The sequence below is a fragment of the Tursiops truncatus genome, chromosome 4 (assembly GCF_011762595.2).
Source record: "Tursiops truncatus isolate mTurTru1 chromosome 4, mTurTru1.mat.Y, whole genome shotgun sequence".
In the NCBI taxonomy this organism is placed as follows: domain Eukaryota; kingdom Metazoa; phylum Chordata; class Mammalia; order Artiodactyla; family Delphinidae; genus Tursiops; species Tursiops truncatus.
The window spans coordinates 73,059,574-73,082,638 of NC_047037.1; the positions used below are offsets into that span (position 1 = coordinate 73,059,574).

The 23,065-nt window shown below is 36.4% G+C and overlaps 1 protein-coding gene across 3 annotated transcripts in view; it reads left to right on the forward strand.

The window, feature by feature from the left end:
• OSBPL11 (oxysterol binding protein like 11) overlaps window positions 1-23,065 on the forward strand; it is a 98,727-nt gene that overhangs the window by 37,916 nt on the left and 37,746 nt on the right. For all 3 annotated transcript variants that reach the window (XM_073804122.1, XM_019923096.3, XM_019923095.3), the window contains exons 6-9: window positions 6,660-6,861; window positions 10,703-10,848; window positions 17,043-17,183; window positions 20,478-20,976. In XM_073804122.1, the coding sequence (XP_073660223.1) occupies window positions 6,660-6,861; window positions 10,703-10,848; window positions 17,043-17,183; window positions 20,478-20,976 (988 nt within the window). The remainder of the gene's footprint in view (window positions 1-6,659; window positions 6,862-10,702; window positions 10,849-17,042; window positions 17,184-20,477; window positions 20,977-23,065) is intronic.

The following is a 23,065-nucleotide window of genomic DNA, read 5'->3' on the forward strand; positions in this document are numbered from 1 at the left end:
AGAGGAATATTTTAATAGCTTTTTAATTGTGGCTTTTCTTCTCTGATACGCCACCAAAACTTGACAGTGGCAGTTTCTTAAGTGTTAGATGCAGTGTGGAATCTAATATATATCAGTGAACTTTTCATATTCTGTTTCATGAAAATACATTGGTTCGTCTTGCACTTTGAGTGGATCTTTAACCTATGCACAATTTTGTAACACTACACATTAGTCATTTGGAAAATACTAGTTCAGAGTTATGCAGGTCTTACAGATGTTGGTATACAATATCAAAAATTCACATTCATTAAGATCCCCGCTAATCTCATCAGAAAAGGCTTTTAGTATGGGAAACCTGTCAAGCTCATGGTAACTGACATAGGTTTTCCAAGATTGTAATTTCATTTTAAAGCTCAGATTTTATAATTGGCCACAAATACTGTCAGTTGTTTTTCTTGAAGTGGCAAGTCATTTTGTTTAATTTGAGATGTCTACCACATACCCCCAAGCCTGAAGAGCCATAGTTTCTAACAGTCATTATTTATGTCAAGGAGGACCGTCCCTGTGTTCCTCCTCTTTTCTACTGCAACACCCTATACTTCTGTCCTCCGGTCACCAAATGTGTGGAGGCTTCCTCCACACTAAGCAGTTCTCTGACCCTCTGCAGACTCCACCTAGGTGTTCTACAATTCAATTCAGTTCTGACACTATTTATCTGAGATAGTATCTGACCCCACTTCAGATGCTATTCGCAAGTCCAGGTTGTCACCTGTGTTTGTAACCCCACCTATAAATGGGAGGTTTCCATTAACCCTTCTTCAGGTTGAGTCATTTGCTAAAACAGCTCACAGAACTTGGGAAAACAGTGTACTTACTATATTACCAGTATATTATAAAGGACTGTAACTCAGGAACAGCCAGAGGAGGAGATCCATAGGGCAAGATATTGGGGAGGGGATGCAGAGCTTCCATGCCCTCTCTGGTTGCACACCCTCCCAGCACCTCCATGTGTTCACCAACCAGAAGCTCTCTGAACCTCCTCCTTATGGGTTTTTATGGAGGCTTTATTACTTAGACATGATTGACTCCATCACTGGCCATTGCTGATTAATTCAACCTCAGCTCCTCTCTCCTCCCTAGAGGTTGGGGGGTGGGGCTGAAAGTTCCAAGCCTCTAATCTACAGGGTAGAGTCCCCTGGCAATCAGCCCCCATCGAGGGATTCTGCAAAAATCACTCCATTAACTCTACTGTGGTTGAAAGCGGTTTGTTATTAATAACAAAGGACACGTTTCACCTTTATGCTCTGAAGCTATTACAGGAAACCAAATATTGTGACAGAAGATGCCCCTATGCTCTGATCACTTAGGAAATTACAACAGTTTTAAGAGCTGTGTGCCAGGAAGAGGTGGGATTCTTTCATGTCAGATGGTGATCTGTGGAAAAAACAGCTAGTTCAGCTTGCAGCTCAGTCTCATAAGTGCATTTCCTTAGGCCACCACAGTACTTTGGTATGCAGCAGAAGTGCGCTTTTTTTGATATGCAACGGAAGTGTACTTCTCATTTTTCATATAGACTATTAAAAAATGTGTACTCAAGAGTCAAAATATAGTAAAACTAATCATTTTTACTAATTTTTCAAGAACATTCTTAAGTAAAACTGGCTCACCCCCAGCTCCCCGCCCCCCCTTAAGTGCATGGAAGTGAAGAATACAATGATGACTAGTACTGTTGATGATGATGACACTGCCTTCATTCTAACTAAGACACCAGCAGTTTTACCCACCATTGCTTTCACACCATCAGTGCAAATGCCACCAAGTGAAAAAGGCAAATTAATTTCCTAAAATTATTGTGAAAATAGTTTTGACTCCATAGACCGCCCGACAAGAGTCCAACAAGAATCTGCAGAGCACTGTTTGAGATGCTGTTCTAGAATGATCCAGCTCCAGGAGGTTGTAATGCAAAGATATAATTCAAAGTGAGTTTGAAAGGAGTATTTTAATCAAAGCCCATGGGTAAGTCCGGCAATAGTTAAAGTAACAGTTGGCAAAAGCAACTGACTATTGAGAATAGAGTCATCTTGTGCTTGAACATAGATTTATTACTAAAGTGTTAAAGTGATCTATTTTAGTATTTACTGTTTATTATTAGTACAGTTTATCAATCACTCCATTAATCAGTGCATGCTTCATGCTGGTACTATGCTGTACCCTGGGAGGAGCTAACATGATCAATCTAGTAAGGGAGACATTTAAAATACAAGCAATAAAATCATGATTCTCATCTGGTTTTCAGACAAACTAGATGCCACTTAAGTGATGTACACTATCACCATATTTGCCATATCTAGCTACAAAACACAGATTAAGCAAGTTTTCAGCTTTCCTGACATTTTTTCTTTCTTGAGGAACTGGTTTCATAATGTCAGGAACAATCACTAAAACAGCTTCACACAATCAGTTCTATTTCATTGTAAATATATGATCAACTCATTTGTTTGCTTTGGAAAGAACCATAACCAAATTTTAACATTTGCACTATAATTATAATTTAGTTTATTTTTTCTAGTTGAGAACATCACTTTCTTAGGCATCTTGACTTCTAACATCAGCACACTAGCAAGTGGCTTTTTTGGGCCATTTGCACAAGGAAACACTTTCTTCTCTTAAGTGTTATGTTGTGATAGCTGATTATTTATGTTGTCAGTATCCTGCTTATGATTTTTCCTTTATTAAACTTTTATTGGCTTATAACATAATATAGAAAAGTATACAGATAATAAGTGTACATCTTTCCTTTTTTCCTTTATGCTCTCTGAAGAGTGTAGTCAAGTGAACAGGTGTTTTTAATTTAAATGTCCAGTTTTTCAAATGTTTTTCTTATGGTGAGAATAAGAAGTTATATTCTCTAAGTTCAAGAAAGTGAGGGGATTTCCCTGGTGGCGCAGTGGTTAAGAATCTGCCTGGGGCTTCCCTGTTGGTGCAGTGGTTGAGAGTCCGCCTACCGATGCAGGGGACACAGGTTCATGCCCCAGTCCCGGAAGATCGCACATGCTGCGGAGCGGCTAGGCCCGTGAGCCATGGCCGCTGAGCCTGCACGTCTGGAGCCTGTGCTCCGCAATGGGAGAGGCCACAACAGTGAGAGGCCCGTGTACCGCAAAAAAAAAAAAAAAGAATCTGCCTACCAATGCAGGGGACACGGGTTTAATCCCTAGTCTGGGAAGATCCTACATTGCTGCAGAGCCGCTAAGCCTGTGCACCACAGCTACTGAGCCCGCGTGCCACAACTACTGATGCCCGCACGCCTAGAGCCTGTGCTCCACAACAAGAGAAGCCACTGCAATGAGAAGCCCACACACTGCAATGAAGAGTAGCCCCCACTCACCACAACTAGAGAAAGCCCACACGCAGCAACGAGGACCCAACACGGCCAAAAATAAATAAATAATTTTAAAAAAAGAAAGAAAGCGTAAAACAGCCTCTTGTTTGGCTCTAGATTGAAGCTCTTAGCAAGTAACATGGAGCCTGTTTAACCAGCTCAATTCAGTCATTAACAGCCCTGTTTTAGCATACTTACTTATGAATGTTAATCCCTAAGGGCCATACTTCCTCCACTCTGTTACTTTTGTTTTTAAAGTCAACCCATCCTTGAATGTTGTAATTCCCCAAAAAACCTGTATAAGATTAGCTCTTTGATTTGCTCTGGAAGAACAGTTCTTCCTTGCCTGGAAAGTAATAAATTCAGTTTGGTTTCAGATATAGTTGAGCAGTATTTTTTTCCCTCAGCAATACTAGCTCTTACTGTGACTTGTTTAAGAAATCTGACAAGTGTAAAAGTTAGTATTTGCTTATAACATTGCTAGAAGCAGAGGGGAAGAGCAATTATATTAAAGACCCCTAGACCAGTGAGAAATACAAAAGAGGCATGATACAAGCTTCCCATTTCTAATTACATACCAAGAAGTTCTTTTAGAATGAAGAAATAGGGTAAGTATGTAATTTGGTCTTCAAACTGGAACAGGTTTAGATATAATTACAGTGGACTCTAAGCATAAACCAAGACTGTCTCTAGAAATTTGGAGCTTATGCCTCAACTAATTATAGAATTTTGTCTACAGTTTCTTATCTGGCTTTCTGCTCCGTTTAATTAGCCATAGAAGTTCTTTTCATTAGACCAGAGGTAAACCTAATGGATCTGTTTGACCCCCTTCCCTTGATCTTCATCCCAGTTCTTAATTAACCTTCTAAGTATGTATCCAGGTATAAAAGAACCTGACACACAGGTGTGCATCTTGTAATTTTCATGTAACTACCTCCTGGATCAAAAAATTAAATATTACCAACACCCTAGAAGACCCTCTCATGCCTCTCCATCATTACATCCTCCTCACTATCCTGACTTCTAATACCATAGATTTATTTTGCCCGTTTTTGTAATTTCTAAAACTGGAATCAAAAAGTATGTGCTCCTCATGGCACAGGGAGATCAGCTCGGTGCTTTGTGACTGCCTGGAGAGGTGGGATGGGGAGGGTAGGAGGGAGGGAGATGCAAGAGGGAAGAGATATGGGAACATGTGTATATGTATAGCTGATTCACTTGTTTATAAAGCAGAAACTAGCACACCATTGTAAGGCAATTGTACTCCAATAAATGATGAAGATGAAAAATAAAGATGAAAAGAAGATGAAAAAAAAAGATGGAAAAAAAAAAGTATGTGCTCCTTTGGGTATGACTTCTTTTTAGTCAGCATATGTTGGAGATTTACTTACGTATTGAGTGTAGCAGTTCCTTTCTTTTCACTGCTGCACGCTATTTATTATATGGATATACTTTAACATTTTTAATTCATTCCAGTGTTGATAGACATTTGAGTTGATGAACATATATACATACATATCTGTTGGTTATGTAACTAAGAATGTTGGATCATGGATTATATTTATTTAGCTCTATATATTTAACTCTAGTAGGTATTACCAAACTATTTTCCAAAGTGTTTGTACTTATTCATAATTTTGGATTATTGGGAGTTAGTCCTAGCATTTATATACAAAAACATTTACACACACACAAACAGTCCCCAACTTACCATAGTTCAACGTACGATTTTTTGACTTTACAATGGTGCGAAAGTGATACACATTCGGTAGAAACCGGTCTTTGAATTTTGATCTTTTCTTGGGCTAGTGATGTGTGGTAGGATATTGTCTCCTGATCCTAGGCAGCAAGCCACAGCTCTCCATCAGCCATGTGATCATGAGGGTAAATAACTAATACACTTGTAACCTTCCTGTACCCATATAGCCATTCGTTTTTCACTTTCAGCACAATAGTCAATAAATTAAATGAGATATTGAAGACGTTATTATAAAATAGGCTTTATGTTAGATGATTTTGCCCAACTGTAGACTAATGTAAAAGTTCTGAGCATACTTAAGGTAGGCTAGGCTAGGCTAAGCTATGATGTTCTGTAGGTTAAGTGTATTAAATGTATTTTTGACTTAAGATATTTTCAACATACGATATTTTCAACTTAATAATGGGTTTATTGGGGTGTAACACCATTGTAAGTGGAAGAAGATCTGTATAGATACCTTCATACCCACACTTTTCATTTAACAACCCTTTTTTCTGGTAAGGGTGACTGTTTGATCCAGTATTACGCATGTGTTTTCAGGGGCTGTTTCATATATGACACATTTAATTTGCTTGGTAGGATCATTTCACATCTCTCTTTCACTAGCCCTCCAATGAACTGTATTAAAAATTGTCTGGAACAGAGTCTCTGAAATCTAAAGGAGTCTCTCCACTATAGAGTTTCTTGAGTTAAAATAATTTCCAAAGGGTGGACAATCTGAGAACCTCCTGCTCACAATTGAAAATAATTAAGCATAATAAATTCCGGGGTTTTGTTTGTTTGTTTGTTTGTTTTGCCGCACCATGTGGCAGCATGCGGGATCTTAGTTCCCCCACCAGGGATCAAACCTGAACCCCCTGCAGTGGAAGCATGGAATCATAACCACTGGACCACCAGGGAAGCCCCTAAATTCAGTTTTCATTTTTAAAAATTGGGTTGCTCATCGTCGTTGTTATTCCACTGACTCTGTTAGGAACTGTATAGATAGGCCTCCTATCAAAAAGCGTATTGAACTCTTTTAGCTTGAAAAGCTTATATCCAGTATTTGCTTAAAATCAACCTAATGGGACCAGAAAGTTAGACTGGGAAAGCAGAAGCATGTAAACTATCATGATTTCACTGTAGGTTCAAATTGAGCCTGTCCAGATGTGCTGTGAATAAAGTGGTTGAGAGCCCAGACTGGGAATTATTTTTACTTTGGAGTGAAATATCTAATGCTGCTATGAAAAATGATCTGGAATGTTCTTCCTGATGACTTATATAAATGTATACTGTTAAAGAAATTTATATAAAGGTGGAAGTCTTTTGATCTTTGTTTCTGCCAAAGAAAAAGTGTAGCTGCCAACAAAAGTTACCGTCTTTTGAGAAGCACTATTAAATGCCAAACAAATTGAAAATAGATTTCTAGGCATAATATGCCCTAAAAATGGCAACTGTATGTTTACATGTTATACAGAATATTGTTATTAAAATGGCAACTGTATGTATACATGTTACACAGAAATTGAGTGGGACACACAGAATTGTTGTTTTCCTTAGATGATGTCTCATGCTGAAGGACAACAAAGAGACTTAATTAGAGGAATTGAATGCCTTCCTGCTTCTGGCCATCTTAGTTCCTTGGACCAGGATCTCTTAATGCTCAAGGCTACTTCCATGGCAACTATGAACTGCTTAAACGACTGCTTTCATATTCTCCAGTTGCAGCATGCATCACATCAGAAGGGCTCATTGCCTTCAGGTAAGTTATTGCTTAAAGGTAGGACTTAACATTGCAGGTCAAAACATGGAAAGGACCAACTGTATCCTTTGTAATTCTACTCCAGAAAATCTTAATCAAAACGAAACGAATAGAAAACCAGCAAGCCTCTTGGGTTTTTAATTATCACTAATGTTATACAAAGTCTTTTTAACTGTGTCCTTTTTCAAATCTAAAACCATTTTAGGTCTCATATAATTACATATCCCTTTAGAAACCTCAAACTCAACATGTCAAAAACTGAACTCAAAACTCACGTCTTCTATATTTCTGTTAAAGTTGGTGGCATCACTCTCTCTTGACAATCAAAGTAGAAACGTTGGAATGATTCCTTGAGTTTTGCTTTAGTCCACTATTCATTATTTCCATATTGAGATATATATATATTAAAGTCTAGAACTTCCCTGGTGGCACAGTGGTTAAGAATCCACCTGCCAATGCAGGGGACACGGATTCAAGCCCTGGTCCGGGAAGATCCCACATGCCGCGGAGCAGTTAAGCCCGTGTGCCACAACTACTGAGCCTGCGCTCTAGAGCCTGTGAGACACAACTACTGAAGCCCGCACGCCTAGAGCCCATGCTCTGCAACAAGAGAAACCACCGCAGTGAAAAGCCTGCGCACAGCAACGAAGACCCAACGCAGCCAAAAATAAATAAATAATTTTTAAAAATAAAGTCTGTCAGTCACCTTTCAGTTTGAAAAATAAGATGTACATCTAGTATTTGAGAGCACCTATTTGTTGAAATTAATTTACTGGGGAAAAGAAGGTTATTGCATGGGATAACAAAAAATGAGTTTTTCTATTAAGTGAGATGAATAAGCTCATCATTTAAAAAATTGAGATATAATTGACATATAACATTGTGTAAGTTTAAAATGTTGATTTAATACATTTATATATTTGTGTACCACCAAAGTGTTAGCTAATGCCTCAGTCACATCGCATAATTGTTATTTATTTCTTCCTTTTTTTCCTTGGCCATGTCGTGAAGCTTGCGGGACCTTAGTTTCCCAGGGCTGGGCAGTAAAAGTGCCAAGTTCTAACCACTGGACCACCAGGGAATTTCCTGTCATTTTTGTAGTGAGAACATTTAGGATCTAGTCTCTTAGCAGCTTTGAAATATTTAATATAGTATTGTTGACTACATTCTCTGTGCTGTGCATTAGATCTCCAGGACTTATTCATCTTCTAGTTGCAGGTTTGTACCCTTTTAACAACATCTCCCCAACTCCCCCACTCCCATCACATTGTATTAATAGTAGTAACTTAGTATTTCCCAATACTCATTGTTTTCTTATCCAAGGAACTCCCCTTGCTTGTGGAAGAAAGATATTTGAGGAAGATGTTGAGACTTTGTGCAGGAAAAAGTTTACCAAGTCAGATCTTGATATGGATAGGGTATGAATCCCATCCTCACGTGTGCCTAAATTCAATATTTCAAGCTAACAATAACAAGCTAATGGCAATTGTAGATATAGGTCAGGGCAGTATTACAGAGGCCAATAAGTTATGTATGTTCCACTTAAGGAACTCATGGTCCACTTGGGGAAGAAACATGTAAATAGTTAACTATAATATGTAAAGTGCCACTTACAATGGGAACAAAGTACTGTGCGAGAACATGTGAATGGACTAACACTTCTGGTAGAAAAAAAGTCTGGGAAAGGCACAGAAAAGCTAAGAAAACCAATTAGTTCAGGAGTGGGAGGTAGGGGAGAGGGCATTCCAAAGAGATAGAAAAGCCTAAATTGTGCATTGTGAGCATGGACTGTTGTCTTAGAGGAATTATAAGTAGTCCAATATAAATTTTCTCCTGTTATAAAGCACTCATTATAAAAAATTTAGAAACTACCATGCAATTGAAAGAAAAATCATATGTTATCTTACCAAGCAGAAGTTGCCCCCGTGAATATATTAGTACATTCCCCACCAGGCTTTTCTTTCTTTCTTTTTAATTTTTGTTTTACCTCATAGTTGTTTGAAGATAGGTGTTTGTAACATAGATAACCAACAAGGATATATTGTATAGCACAGGGAATTATAGCCATTATCTTATAATGACTCTTAATGGAGTATAAGCTATAAAAATACTGAATCACTATGCTGTACACCTGAAACTAATATAATATTGTAAATCAACTATACTTCAGTTAAAAAAATAAATAAATACTTGATTAATTAAATACTGTGTAATTTTAAAAATTCTTAGAATTTCATTTGTGTAGTTTAAATTAATAGTCTTATTTTTTAAATGATTGCTTTGTGATTAATGAAGCATGCCCAATATAAATTTGTATTTTTTTAATTAAAAATGCGAAACACACTGTAAACTTTATAGAAGTGTTTGAAATAAAAGGTATTCTCCCATATCACTATTTTTTGGAGCACAGATTTATGGGTATTTGAGAGAATTAACTAATACTGGTATTTCTCACCATAAATTGTCATATTTTCCAAATTAAGTAGGTAGAAATTTATTCTTGTCAGTTGAGAATGAAGATAAAACTGTGAAGAAAAAAAACTGAATTACCTTCCCACTCAAATTTTGAAATGATCCAAGCAATGAAATCTGAATAAAAATTAGTGTTTAGTCCCATGAGGTCTTAATGTATATTATACAAAAGCACAGCAGTGATTATTGATGTAGAAGGGTCCTGAGACCAAATGATTGGTTTGATTAAGAGTTTTGTTATGGTTTATCAGTTGAGTGATCTCTTAAAACAGATCTCTTAAGTCTGGTGTTTGTGTGCATTTTATTTCGAGAAGTAAGGAAATCTAGATATTGATATTAAAAATAAACATTTCAAGGTAGGAACAAAGTGGTTTCATTTCTTTGGAATTTTGAAAGAGACCCCATGAGGGCATTCCCCTAATTATGAATCCCCCCGCCAGTGCCAAGTGAAACTGAACTGAGTGGCAAGGCAAGATGCTCTGGTAGCCTGATAGGTACTTTGTAATTAATTCCTCTACTCAAGTCTGGGATTTTGTTATAGACTAAGTAAATTCCATACTCCTTTTAATTTCTGCTGTGGTAGTCTGAGCATCCCTTAACGTAGCACTATATAACCAAGTTTCCTGTGAAACCTAGATCAGCCTCTGAAATCAAATGGAACATTTTCCATTATTGATTAGGCATAGAATCCACTTTGTTAAACTAGTTGAGGGTAATAAGAGACATTGAGTCATTAATTGAGAAGATGACAGGTCTCTAAATGTGACCACTATCTTTCACTAGGTCAGCTATTATTTATTCAGTAGGAGAGCCTTTCAGTTTAAAAGTATATGGAGCTTTTTTATATGATTGGAAAAAACATAATGGGCATGTATTTGCAATTCTTAAATTAGATCAAGATCTTGATTAGTTAGAAAATTGCTACTGAGAGTAAGGTTCAACCCCAAATTGAAGCAGATTTTATTGTTTCACAGTCCCAGGTTCCTCCTGTAATTGTGACTTCCTTTAGCCTAACTGCATAGTCATACTAGAGGGACAGGGTTCATGCAGAAAGGCCAGCAAATCAACTGTTAGGGTAGGAATACACTTTATGATTCATAGATTTGCATAAGAAGTGAGTTTAGTCCTATTCAGGGTTGATTCATTTAAATGGTATCTGATTTCAAGTTGCAGGTTGCTGTGTTGTGAAATACCCAATCGTGATGCTCATGCTAATGAGCTACAAGTCACTGTCTTGCAGAGTCTCTTAACAGGTTGAATTGCTTTTAGTCTCGTAGGCTCAAAAGAAAATTGTTTAATAAAATCCACATTTGCTGAACTTTCCAGATTATGAGCAAGTTTCAGCGAAAGTTTTCTCTTACTTCATCAGGAACGACAATCGAGTGGTTAGAACCAAAGATACCTTTATCAAACCACTATAAAAATGGAGCTGACCAGCCCTTTGCAACTGAGCAGAGTAAACCAGTGGCAGTCCCAGAAGAGCAGTGCGTTGCAGAATCTGGACTATTAGCAAGGGTAAGGTAATATGAACATAGAGTTTTGGAGTAAAAATTAGAAATCACTGAAAAGCATCTTTTCATTGTCAGGACATGTAAATCAACATAATGAGAGCATACTCTAGACGTTGTTCTACTTTAAACTGCACTGGCTTTGGAAGGGGTCTATTGTGTAAAACTTGTACATAGTTTTCCAGGTTAAATTATGTGGCCTTTTTAGTTTTAGTTTACTTTTGCTTCATATAAATGTATTTAAAAAATGAAATTTGCATGTTTTTCTTTTTCTGGAAAATCGCTTTTCTAATAGAAAATTATTCGCATGATATTTATCTCTTACATTTCGTAATTTAACATTATTTACTAGGTGTTTACTATTAAGTTCATAAGTTTAAAAGTTTAACATTAAGGTTTTGTTGATAGTAAGCACTTTACCAAACCAATTTTTAAAAGTGTTAGTCTACTTAAAATAGCACACAGTCTTAGGGTTTAATATTTTTATAAAGTAATATTAAGTCCACATTTCTCAGAAGCTAAACAGTGTTTTCTTCTATTCATAGTTCCACCACTGTAACAAATCATACTGGTTTTTTGCCTTTTGAGTTTACATCTGTTATATTTATGGTTATCATAATTACATAGATAGTTTTGTTTTAAGCTCTTTTTACTTGCTACTTCTCATAGGTATTCTTATATGTTATTCTGGCCTATATAATAAAAGTTTTTAGGTTGAAGTAGGCTATTGAATGTCTAGGTTGTTTGTTATTTTTTGTTCTTATAAATAATGCTCTATCATTTTGTCTACTGCTTTATTTTTTTTTCTCCCCTTTATTTGGATTATTTCTTTAGGTTATATTCCCAACTAGAATTACTGAGTCAAGAGTAATGCACGGTTTATGGTTATTTTTATAACAGCAAATTACTTCTTAAGAGAAACATATGACACAGGGACTTCCAAAGCTGGCAAAGGTCTTGACTCAGTGAGGCAGGCAGTAGCAGTAGGGTGGGTGGGGGAGAAGAAAGAAAAAAAATCCTTTTTTTCCTATAGCTTTTTGACTAATTCATCTGTGGAGTCAAGAAGTTAGTAAGTATTCATTAAGTTAGCTAATATGTGACAAGTCCAACATTAAGAATTAGAGGAGACACAAAAATAGAAGACAGTTCTTTCACTGAAGAGACTTAAAATCTATTTAGAGTCACAACACATATATACTGAAACAATGAGATGATAACATAAAGCAGTATTTTTTATTTTTTTTTCATCTTAATAGATATCACTTAGATTCTTGGGATGTGGGCATTCAGGGAAAGAAGAGAGGTATATGAGTAGAGTGGATGAGGAATGCTTTGGAGAGAAAGTGGAATTGAAACTGGGCTTTGAAAGGAGACAAGGTTTGAAGAGAAGAATAGTAGTAAGGGAATCTCAAGATGGGGGAGTAACACAAGCAGGGATACTAAGGCGTGTGTACTTATTGCAGAAAAGGCTTGCCTGATGATTTTGAACCCAGGTCCTGTCATTTACTAACATGTGGGCCAATTGATTAACCATGCTTAGCTTCCTCATCTGTAAAGCAGGGGTAGTAATACCTTATAAGATTGTTATTTAGATAAAATAAATTCAGCAGAGTACCGGGTTTATGGAAAATGACCCCAGGGTTGTTGGATTTTACAAATCCAAATGACCATTCATGTTGCATGCTATGTGGAATGATAATCCCCTGAGCACTGCTCCATAGAATACAGTGTAAACTGTGCCCCCAAGGAACATAAAACCCATGCAGAAGAATTTAGTCTTAATGTGATACATGATGAGATCATGAGCATGGAGAGGGATGCGATATGTTTAAAAAGATTGTTATAGATATGACTTGGAATTAAAGTGTGGATAGAAAGCTATGGAAGTAGAAATGAAGACAAATGAATAGGTAATGTGCATTTCAAACGAAAAATCAATTGAGCTTGTGATTGACTGGATATAGGGTTGGATCAAAGATGACTCCAAGTTTTTGAGACTAAATGATTAAAATTGTGGTGCCATTCGCAAAGCTAGCAAAATTAGGAAGAAAGAGCTTTTTGCAAGAAAAGGTTTAGTATGGTTTATGAACATGTTGAATTTTATTTGAGAAGAGGACATATGATTGTTAATGTATATGAAAAGCAACTGGAAATGATGTAACCAAAGCTTTGGAGAGAGATCAGGACTAGAGATGTAATTTACAAGTGAAAAGTTATAAACTATAGGTCATACACTCCAACATTTTCATACTTCTAAATGAGAGTACAAAGCATGTTGGAGGTCAGGATAGAGACATATGTTAGAGATGGGGCACAGAGGTGGGGAGGAGCAGATCGTTGAATTTCCAAATCTTTTGAAATGTTGAGTAGACCAAGTATATGACCTAGTGCAAATAGAAAAAAATAAGTGCATAGATTTTTTTATTTTTTAAATTACAAAAGACATTAGACTCCACTCAAGCATACCAGAAAAGACCTGAATTTTTCAAAAATTTCACATATGCCTTCTTTGGAATATGAGTGTCAATGCAAGCTCAAAACATACATTACAGTAGTGGAAATTTTGCTGTCAAGTGATAGAGGAGGTAAACCTCAGTGAGGCTAGAATGAAGCTCACAGTTCCTTAGTGTCCAAGTCAGAAATCAGGAAGACAAAAAAATGGGATTAGTATGAGTTTTGCAGAATATTGGGGTTTCCCTCTGCCATGCAATCTCCAAATAGTATGAATTCCTAGAAATTCAACAGGCCTTGCCACTGTATTTGCTAACCATTCTGGGTTTTTAGGGATTTTATATGTTTGAGCATGTTTATTTGAATTTTTGTAATGCTTTTTTTTTAACCTTAAGCTTTCCTTATTTTATTTTATATTTTATTTATTTTTGGCTGCATTGGGTCTTCATTGCTGCACATGGGCTTTCTATAGTCGTGGTGAGCGGGGGCTACTCTTTGTTGTGGTGCGCAGGCTTCTCATTGCGGTGTCTTCTTTTGTTGCGGAGCACAGGCTCTAGGAGCGGGCTTCCGTAGTTGTGGCACGTGGGCTCAGTAGTTGTGGCTCACGGGCTCTAGAGCGCAGGCTCAGTAGTTGTGGCACACGGGCTTAGTTGCTTTGCGGCATGTGGGATCTTCCCAGATCAGGGCTCGAACCTGTGTCCCCTGCATTGGCAGGCAGATTCTTAACCACTGCGTCACCAGGGAAGCCCTACCTTATTAAGCTTTTCTTTAAGAAAGGCATGACAATCTCTAAGAAGGGCCATTTCAAAAAGAAAAGAGAGCTTCCAAATTCTTCCGTTCACATCATGCTTTAGAATCAGTATTTAATCGTGAATAGAATTCCTTTTTTTTCTATTTTAGTAAGTGGTTTGACTATTTTTATAAAAACAACAAAAACTATTCTTTCAGTTTTTCTGCCAGATTTTTTTTTTTTAAGAAGATGTTGGGGGTAGGAGTTTATTAATTAATTAATTAATTTCTGCTGTGTTGGGTCTTCGTTTCTGTGTGAGGGCTTTCTCTAGTTGTAGCATGCGGGGGCCACTCTTCATCGTGGGGCACGGGCCTGTCACTATCGCGGCCTCTCTTGTTGCGGAGCACAGGCTCCAGACGCGCAGGCTCAGTAGTTGTGGCTCATGGGCCTAGTTGCTCCGCGGCATGTGAGATCCTCCCAGACCAGGGCTTGAACCCATGTCCCCTGCATTAGCAGGCAGATTCTCAACCACTGCGCCACCAGGGAAGCCCTAACCTTAAGCTTTTCTTTAAGAAAGGTATGACAATCTCTAAGGAGGACCATTTCAAAAAGAAAAGAGAGCTTCCAAATTCTTCCATTCACATCATGCTTTAGAATCAGTATTTAATCGTGAATAGAATTCCTTTTTTTTTCTATTTTAGTAAGTGGTTTGACTATTTTTATAAAAACAACAAAAACTGTATTCTTTCAGTTTTTCTACCAGATTTTTTTTTAACATCTTTATTGGAGTATAATTGCTTTACAATGGTGTGTTAGTTTCTGCTTTTTAACAAAGTGAATCAGCTATACATATACATACATCCCCATACCAGATTATATTTTATCTCATTAGTTTAATATTATTTTCATTAGAGGAAACCACAAAGTAAACTTTGTGTATAACAATATTTAAGGCTGTATTTGCATTATTAATCTGTGTCCTAGGTTCTGACCTCAAATGTAATGGTACCTTTCAGAAGGTTGGAGAACATTATTTAATTAAGATCTGTTAGTTTTTTTCCCCTCAACATTTCTCAAATGAAAAATTGTTATATTTGGAATTCATATATATAAAGAGGGATGATCAGGTTTTCCCTTGTTTCATAATGAGTAAACATTCACTGGTATACTTAAACTATATTGTGCATCTGACTTAGGGTAGAAAACAGGAAATAGTTCCTGACAGACTTACTAGCCATTGAAAAGGGGAATTGAAAAACTTGCCTTTGGGATCTTTCTTCAAGGTCATAAAAACAGAAATAATTCTGATATACACAGTTGTTGTGTTTGGTCTCTGAAGAAATGAACTAGACCATTAATTGATTTATCAGAATTTGAGCTAGTAAAGATTTCTTTGTTCGAAGGAGAGAGAAGAAAAAGGAGAAAAACAAAGGCAAAAGAATAACCAGAAACCCATTATTCTTTAACTGTGTCACCAAGTTTTGTACTTTGTTTTTAATATTTTGAGAACATTAAGTTCTTGATTTTATACCTGATTAGGATTGGTTTTCTTTGCCTAGCTATATAGAACAGATGGGCTTCTTGTTTGACAGGATTTGGTTATGGGAAGAGAAAGTTAAAGGCAGAGACATTAGAAGAATCATTTTCTTTTTAAAATCCTCATAACTTAAAATTTAATACAATACCAAAGATAATATACTCATGAAGTCTGTCTTGCACAAAGGTAATGAAAAGAGGTACCACTGAGAGAGATGGGACACCATCCCCACATAAACATGGAAAGTGACATCTTTTTTTTTTTTTTTTTTTTTGCGGTACGCGGGCCTCTCACTGCTGTGGCCTCTCCCGCCGCGGAGCACAGGCTGGGACGCGCAGGCTCTGGACGCGCAGGCTCAGCGGCCATGACTCACGGGCCCAGCCGCTCCGTGGCATGTGGGATCCTCCCGGACCGGGGCACAAACCCGCGTCCCCTGCATCGGCAGGTGGACTCTCAACCACTGCGCCACCAGGGAAGCCCAGAAAGTGACATCTGATAAGATTATAGAATCTTGGGATTTGAAACTTTTATTTGTTGCTTAAATAGAAATAAGAAATTAGGTTTCTCTTAACCAGTTATTTGGAGCGAAGACCCTATTGAGATGAGAGTAAACATTTTTGGTTTATCAAGGAGTTGTTTTATTGATTGAAGAACTATGCAGAGAACATTTTGTGGCATTAAGACTGCATAAACAACTACAAGTTTTCTGTACCTGCACCTAGAATTCTCTTCATCCCCAAAGTTTCTTCCTGACAACTCCAAGGATGCGTGAATATCTAAATATAGATTACAGAAGTTAGACTTGACATGTATAGTCACTTTAAAATTTTACTTTTATAGTGTTAGCTTAGAAATAGGGCAAATATTTAATTCTCAAAACATCTTAAATATAGGTAGTGGTAGGGTCCCCTGGCAGGTAGTCAAAGCCTGCAAAGCCTAAGTTTCAGGTGAGACATTTTCACTCTTTCTGAAAAATCCTGTTTTCACAAAATATTGTGTGTTTTATGTGTGATATTTATGACAAAACCACAATATGTTCAATGTCAGTGATAATGGGTTCATTGAAGGAAATCTGTTCCATGGCCAAGTGATGGAAGTTGTATTTTCAGAAAGATTTTTGTCTGTTCTCAGATTCATTTAGGCCCAATATAAATGTCTTCATCTGATGTTTATACTTTTATTCTTTTTTTAACATCATTATTGGAGTATAATTGCTTTACAATGGTGTGTTAGTTTCTGCTTTATAACAAAGTGAATCAGTTATACATATACATATGTTCCCATATCTCTTCCCTCTTGCGTCTCCCTCCCACCCTCCCTATCCCACCCCTCCAGGTGGTCACAAAGCACCGAGCTGATCTGCCTGTGCTATGCGGCTGCTTCCCACTAGCTATCTGTTTTACATTTGGTAGTGTATATATGTCCATGCAACTCTCTCAATAAGCACTAGTAACAATAGACTTTTGCTTTATTTTGCATCAAGGAACCTGAAGAAATAAATGCAGATGATGAGGTGCAGGATACTTGTGACAACAAGGAGGATGACCTGGGAGCTGTGGAAGAGCAACGCAGTGTTATTCTACATCTCTTATCACAGCTCAAGCTGGGCATGGACTTAACAAGAGTAAGTAATGGGATAAACAGTCTAAGGAGATCATTCGATTAGGACTATACCTATGATTGTTAATGTTGTCAGGGCTTTTTAATCTTTATGAGTTGGTTTCTTAGTTGCTTGATCAGCATTTATTTTCATAAAAAATGTGATAGGTTTTTTGTGCAACATTAAGTCACATGGCAAATAAAGACCTATAGTCTTGTTTCTGTACAAAATAAAAGGGATCCATTGGGATACAGAATTGGAAAATCTAAAGAAAAGGATATAATCCCACAAAACCATTAAAGTCATTGATACTTCTACTTTATTCTTACTTCCCATTTTGGATAGTGTTTTGGGTATTAATCTATAACAGAGATCAGCAAACATTTTCTGTAAAGGACCAGATAGTAGATATTTTTAGCTATGTGGACATAGATCTCTGTTGGAACTATACTTGACTCTTGAACAATGTAGGGGTTAGGGTAGCCAACCCCCCATGTAGTTGAAAATCCGCATATTACTTTTGACTCCCCCAAAACTTAACTACTAATAATCTGTTGTTGACTGGAAGCCTTACCAATAACATAAACACTCAATTAATGCAAATTTTGTTTCTATGTATATGTATTACTAGTATATACTAGATATCAAAAATGAAAAGATAATGTGAAAAAAATTTTTTTACAGATATAATGATTCATGCATTGATAATGAAGAAGCAGCAATATGATTGCTTTATGGTAGCCTAGTGTAATCAGCTTCATGGTAGCCTAGCCTATACACTAATGAATGAATTGTTATAAAATTTTTATGACATACAGTATTGCAGTCATATTCATAAAACAATATTGGAAACATTGTTACATTTTTTAAAAAACCCACATACCTGTGATAATACACAGTTTTTCTCTCATTGTGAGAGAGGTACGGTACTTTAATGTAATTCTTTGAGAGCGAGGTTATAAAACAGTAAGAAAACGAGGTTATAAAACAGTAAGAAAACTAACATATTATTCATTTTATATTACATACTACTCACCTTAATCCTGTGTAAGAATAGACTATCCACTTCAATACAAGTCTTGCACATGATGTTCTACATGTATATTTTTGTATATTTATTGGAAAAAATCCATGTATAAGTGGACCTGCAGTTCAAACCCATATTGTTTAAGGATCAGCAGTACTCAACTCAGCCTTTGTAGTGTGAAAGCAGCCATAGATAATATGTTGGATGGGCATGGATGTATTTCAGCAAAAGTTTATTTACACAAACAGGATGCCAGATTTGGCCCAAAGGCCATAGTTTGCAAACCCCTGGTCTACAGCCTTGCTACTTTAAAAGTGTGGCCTGAATTAATTTGATAGTGAGAGCCCTTTCACTATATATGTGTATATCAAATCACTACAGTGTACACTTTAAATATCTTAGTTTTATTTGTCAATTATGCCTTAATAAAACTGAAAGAAGAAAAAAGTGTGGTCTGAAGATCAGTAGCATCACCATCACCTGAGAACTTGTTAGAAACGCATAATCTCGGCCCCCAATCTCAAAGTTAGAGAACCAGAATCTTCATTTCAGTAATATGTATATATACATTAAAGTTTGAGAAGCACTGATCTATAGTTTTTAATTTTAGGCCCATCTTCTCCATTCCCAGTTTATCAAATTAGTGTGCCTTAATTTGTTTTAACAATTAATCCATGACATTGATTTAAAAAGCCAGTAAGGTTTAAAACCTATGTATGTCAAACATTTACTACTGTGGAATTACATACTTTGAGTTACTATTGACACTACTTTGCATTAGTGTGGGATTTCAAAATTGACTTCACAAGGTATATTTCAAATTGAGGTTTTTGAAGGTAGTGGAAGTGTATATTAAAAGGTTGTTTGATTCCAGTGAGTTACTCACCTGAAAATGCAACTTAAATATAGAAAGCATTTTTCCTTTAGCATTCACTTTGAAGCATTTCAAAATCAAAAACACAGTTCTTTCTTTACTTTGACTTATAGTAATTATAGGAGGGTTTTTAAGTAAATTGATTGAATTAATAGCCTACTAAGAAGCAGACGTTTTAGGAATAAAGAAACCCATTTAAACATTCATATTTCATCTAAACTTAGTATTCAACTGGGTATCTTTTTTTTTTTTTTTTTTTTTTTTTTTTTTTTTGCGGTACGTGGGCTTCTCACTGTTGTGGCCTCTCCCGTTGCGGAGCACAGGCTCCGGATGCGCGGGCTCAGCGGCCATGGCTCATGGGCCCAGCCACTCCGTGGCATGTGGGATCTTCCCAGACTGGGACACGAACCCGTGTCCCCTGCATCGGCAGGCGGACGCCACCAGGGAAGCCCAGGTATCATTTTTATTCTAGAAATATTTTTTATATTAGTGGTTCAGAAAAGACTATTAGTTGTAAAATAGGTTAAAATGAGCAGTCAGGTAAGGAGTTTATTTGGTTATTATGGTATTTGCTGTCCCTTAGTAGATTTAGGTTTGTAAGGCATAAGAACAGTGTTGGGGTTTATGAGGCATAAGAACATTTGAAAAGAATGTTCTGTGATAATAATCCAGATGGTAAAGTCTCTCTTGACATGAATAATGAATTTAATATCGTTTCCCCACATTTGTGCATTGTTAATTGAAGAAATACATATGTATTGTGTTTATATATAAAATCATTAGCATTAACTGATCACAAATTATGAACAGCCATATAACATTTAAAAGAATGGTACTTTCTGAGCAACATTTAAGAACCTGGTGACTAAACTGCAGTCACATATACCTCCTGTCTAACAATGACACTGATACAACAGATGTTTACTAAGCCCCTCTTATATTCCAGACACTGTGCTAGGTGCTGGGGCTACAGCAACCAAGAAGGTAATTGTGGTCCTGGCTTGCATGTTGTGAATAAGTAATAGCCATTTTCCCCATTATTTTGTTCTTTTAAAAGTAATATTATAGGGACTTCCCTGGTGATGCAGTGGTTAAGAATTCCCCTGTTAATGCAGGGGACACAGATTTAATCCCTGGTCCGGGAAGATCCCACATGCTGCGGAGCAACAAAGCCCGTGTGCTGCAACTACTGAGCCTGCGCTCTAGAGCCTGTGAGCCACAACTGCTGAGCCCACGTGCCACAACTACTGAAGCCCGTGTGCCTAGAGTCCGTGCTCCACCACAAGAGAAGCCACCACAATGAGAAGCCTGTGCACCGAAACAAAGAGTAGCCCCTCAATTATCTGAAGATACTAATTACTGTTTTTTTGTATTGCTCTCTCTGGTTGATTTGTTGTTGTTGTGGTTGTTGTTTTAGGTGGTGCTGCCTACATTTATCCTAGAGAAGCGTTCCCTGTTGGAAATGTATGCAGACTTTATGTCTCATCCAGACCTGTTTATAGCCGTCTCTAATGGAGCTACAGCTGAGGACAGAATGATCCGTTTTGTTGAATACTACCTTACCTCATTTCATGAAGGCCGTAAGGGAGCCATTGCTAAGAAACCGTACAATCCTATCATTGGAGAAACGTTTCACTGTTCCTGGAGGATACCAAAACGCGATGTAGCATCCAGTGTCATTAGCAGCTCTTCCACCCAGGCTGTCACAAATCATGCTCCTCCATCAGAGGAGGCTTTGAGCCAGGTGGGATCAGACTGTTACACAGTCAGATTTGTTGCTGAGCAGGTTTCCCATCATCCTCCAGTCTCAGGATTTTATGCAGAATGTGCAGAGAAGAAGATGTGTGTAAATGTGCACGTCTGGACTAAGAGCAAATTCTTAGGCATGTCGATAGGTGTGACAATGGTTGGGGAAGGTAAGTAGAAAAATTATTCTCCAATTTTTAATATCAAACTATAACCTTAAATTTGGGGAAGCTAGAGAAATATTAGTTATAAATTTGAACTGCTATGTGTACTACTTTTTTCCCCAACTCCTAGTATGTTTCAGAATACTGGTGGCGGGGGGAGGGGGCATATCTGTCAACAAATATGAATTCTTTTTTTTTAACTTTTTTTTCTGATTTTAAATGTAAATTATTTTTATTATAGAAAATTTAGAAAACTTAGAAGTATCAAGGAGAAACTACAAGTATCTCTAATCCCTTCATCCAGAGATAGATAAATTTAACTAGTATTTTGTATTTTTTCTATGTGTGTATGTTCATACTTTTAGTTTTATAAAATTAGGATTCTCTCCATGTAGTTTTTTGTCCTCCTTTTTTGCACTGAATATTCATTTTCCCAAGTTATTAATAATGCTTTAAAACATGTTTTTGTTATTATAAACAGCACTCAAGAAATATTTTCTAGGTAAATCTATATCTACATCTTTTGTATTTCATAGGAGATATTCATAGAATATTTTAAAATATATTGCCAAACTTTATATCTACTCCAGCAAATGATTATGAAAAAACAATTTAAGGAAATACAATATTTTTTGGCTAAGAATAGAAAAAACAAATTAACAATAACAAAAATATCTCCACAGAAATCATTGCAGAGTTAATGAAAATATAATGGTCTGCCATTTTAATGTTAAGGAACACTCTCGTGCATAGGAAAATTTGTTCTAAATATAAACTTACAGTGTAAGCATGGCATAATTAAGCTTATGACCCTAACATTTTGAAATTGTGTTATTTTAGCCTTGAAGAAAATATATTATCCCCTTTTTAAGCTTTCCTCATCTTTAACTCCTGTTGTGCTGTCTTACCAATTTCCAAATGTTTCAAACTAATCAAAACTTTTATAACATTAGAAGATATTTTATTAGTTAAAAAAAAAAGTTTGTTATCTCCAGTTATAAGCTGCATCACATTAACCCTAGGCTCTTCACAAATCAGTTTACTTACTTTAGAAATGAAAAACCTGAAGCCTAGAGGTGATGGGATGTGTCCAGGATCATAGAGGTTAAGGCATAGTCGGATTTAGACCCTCATTCTTTGACACACTCTCCCTGAGGACAGTTACTCTTAACAGTTCATGGAACAGAGAATATCTGGTGATAGTATCCTCTCCCACTCCAAGAAAGGAAATACCTCAAGAAATGAGGAAAAGCATTAATATCTTAACCATGCATTGAGAAGGATGTATATGGTAGTTATTTTTTGATTTGCTAGTTATATATTCATGGATTTGTCTTTTTTAAATTAAATTGCTATTGACACTCTCAACAGAAAGTAAATTAAATCAGAGAATGGAACTTCTGAGAGTTTATTTTGCTTCTGTCAGCAGCCATGTTTTTATTGAAAAGTAGGGGAAAATTCTGTTTAATTATCAGATAAATGAGATTTTAGAATACTTTGAATCTCAGTTATCCTAACTAGTCTTATTTTCCCATTCAGTAGAAACTGATTATATATTTATTAGACGTTAAATTCCATAGTGAATATTACTTACGTTAACTATCTTCCTAGAAATCAAAGATCATGAATCTAGTTTATAAGGCCAAATGTTTTTAGAAAAGTATGTGATATCCTTTCCAACTTAGAATTAATCAACAGTTATTATTAAATACTTGAAATATAACCAAGTATGTTATGTATGTCTTCTGACAGCTCCCATTATATATAAATATATCACATACAGAGCCATGTTCCTTTTCAAATGGCTCAATATTAATTGTTGCCCATTGTGAAAACTGTTAAGGGCAATACAAATTAATAGTTGGCGTTGCTTTATGTAAAGTAGACTACTTTAGAATCTCAGTCTGTCTATTTGTTTATCCTAAAAATAGACTATATTAAAATATTTATCATAATTTTTGCCCTTATTTGTGAACATTAAGAACACAGTAGTTAACGAGCATTCATTAAGAGAGACATGCCATCATAGTTCAGACTAGTAGTACACATCCAGTTTGGTATTTGTTTTTATGGTGAACTAGGTAATGAGCTTAGG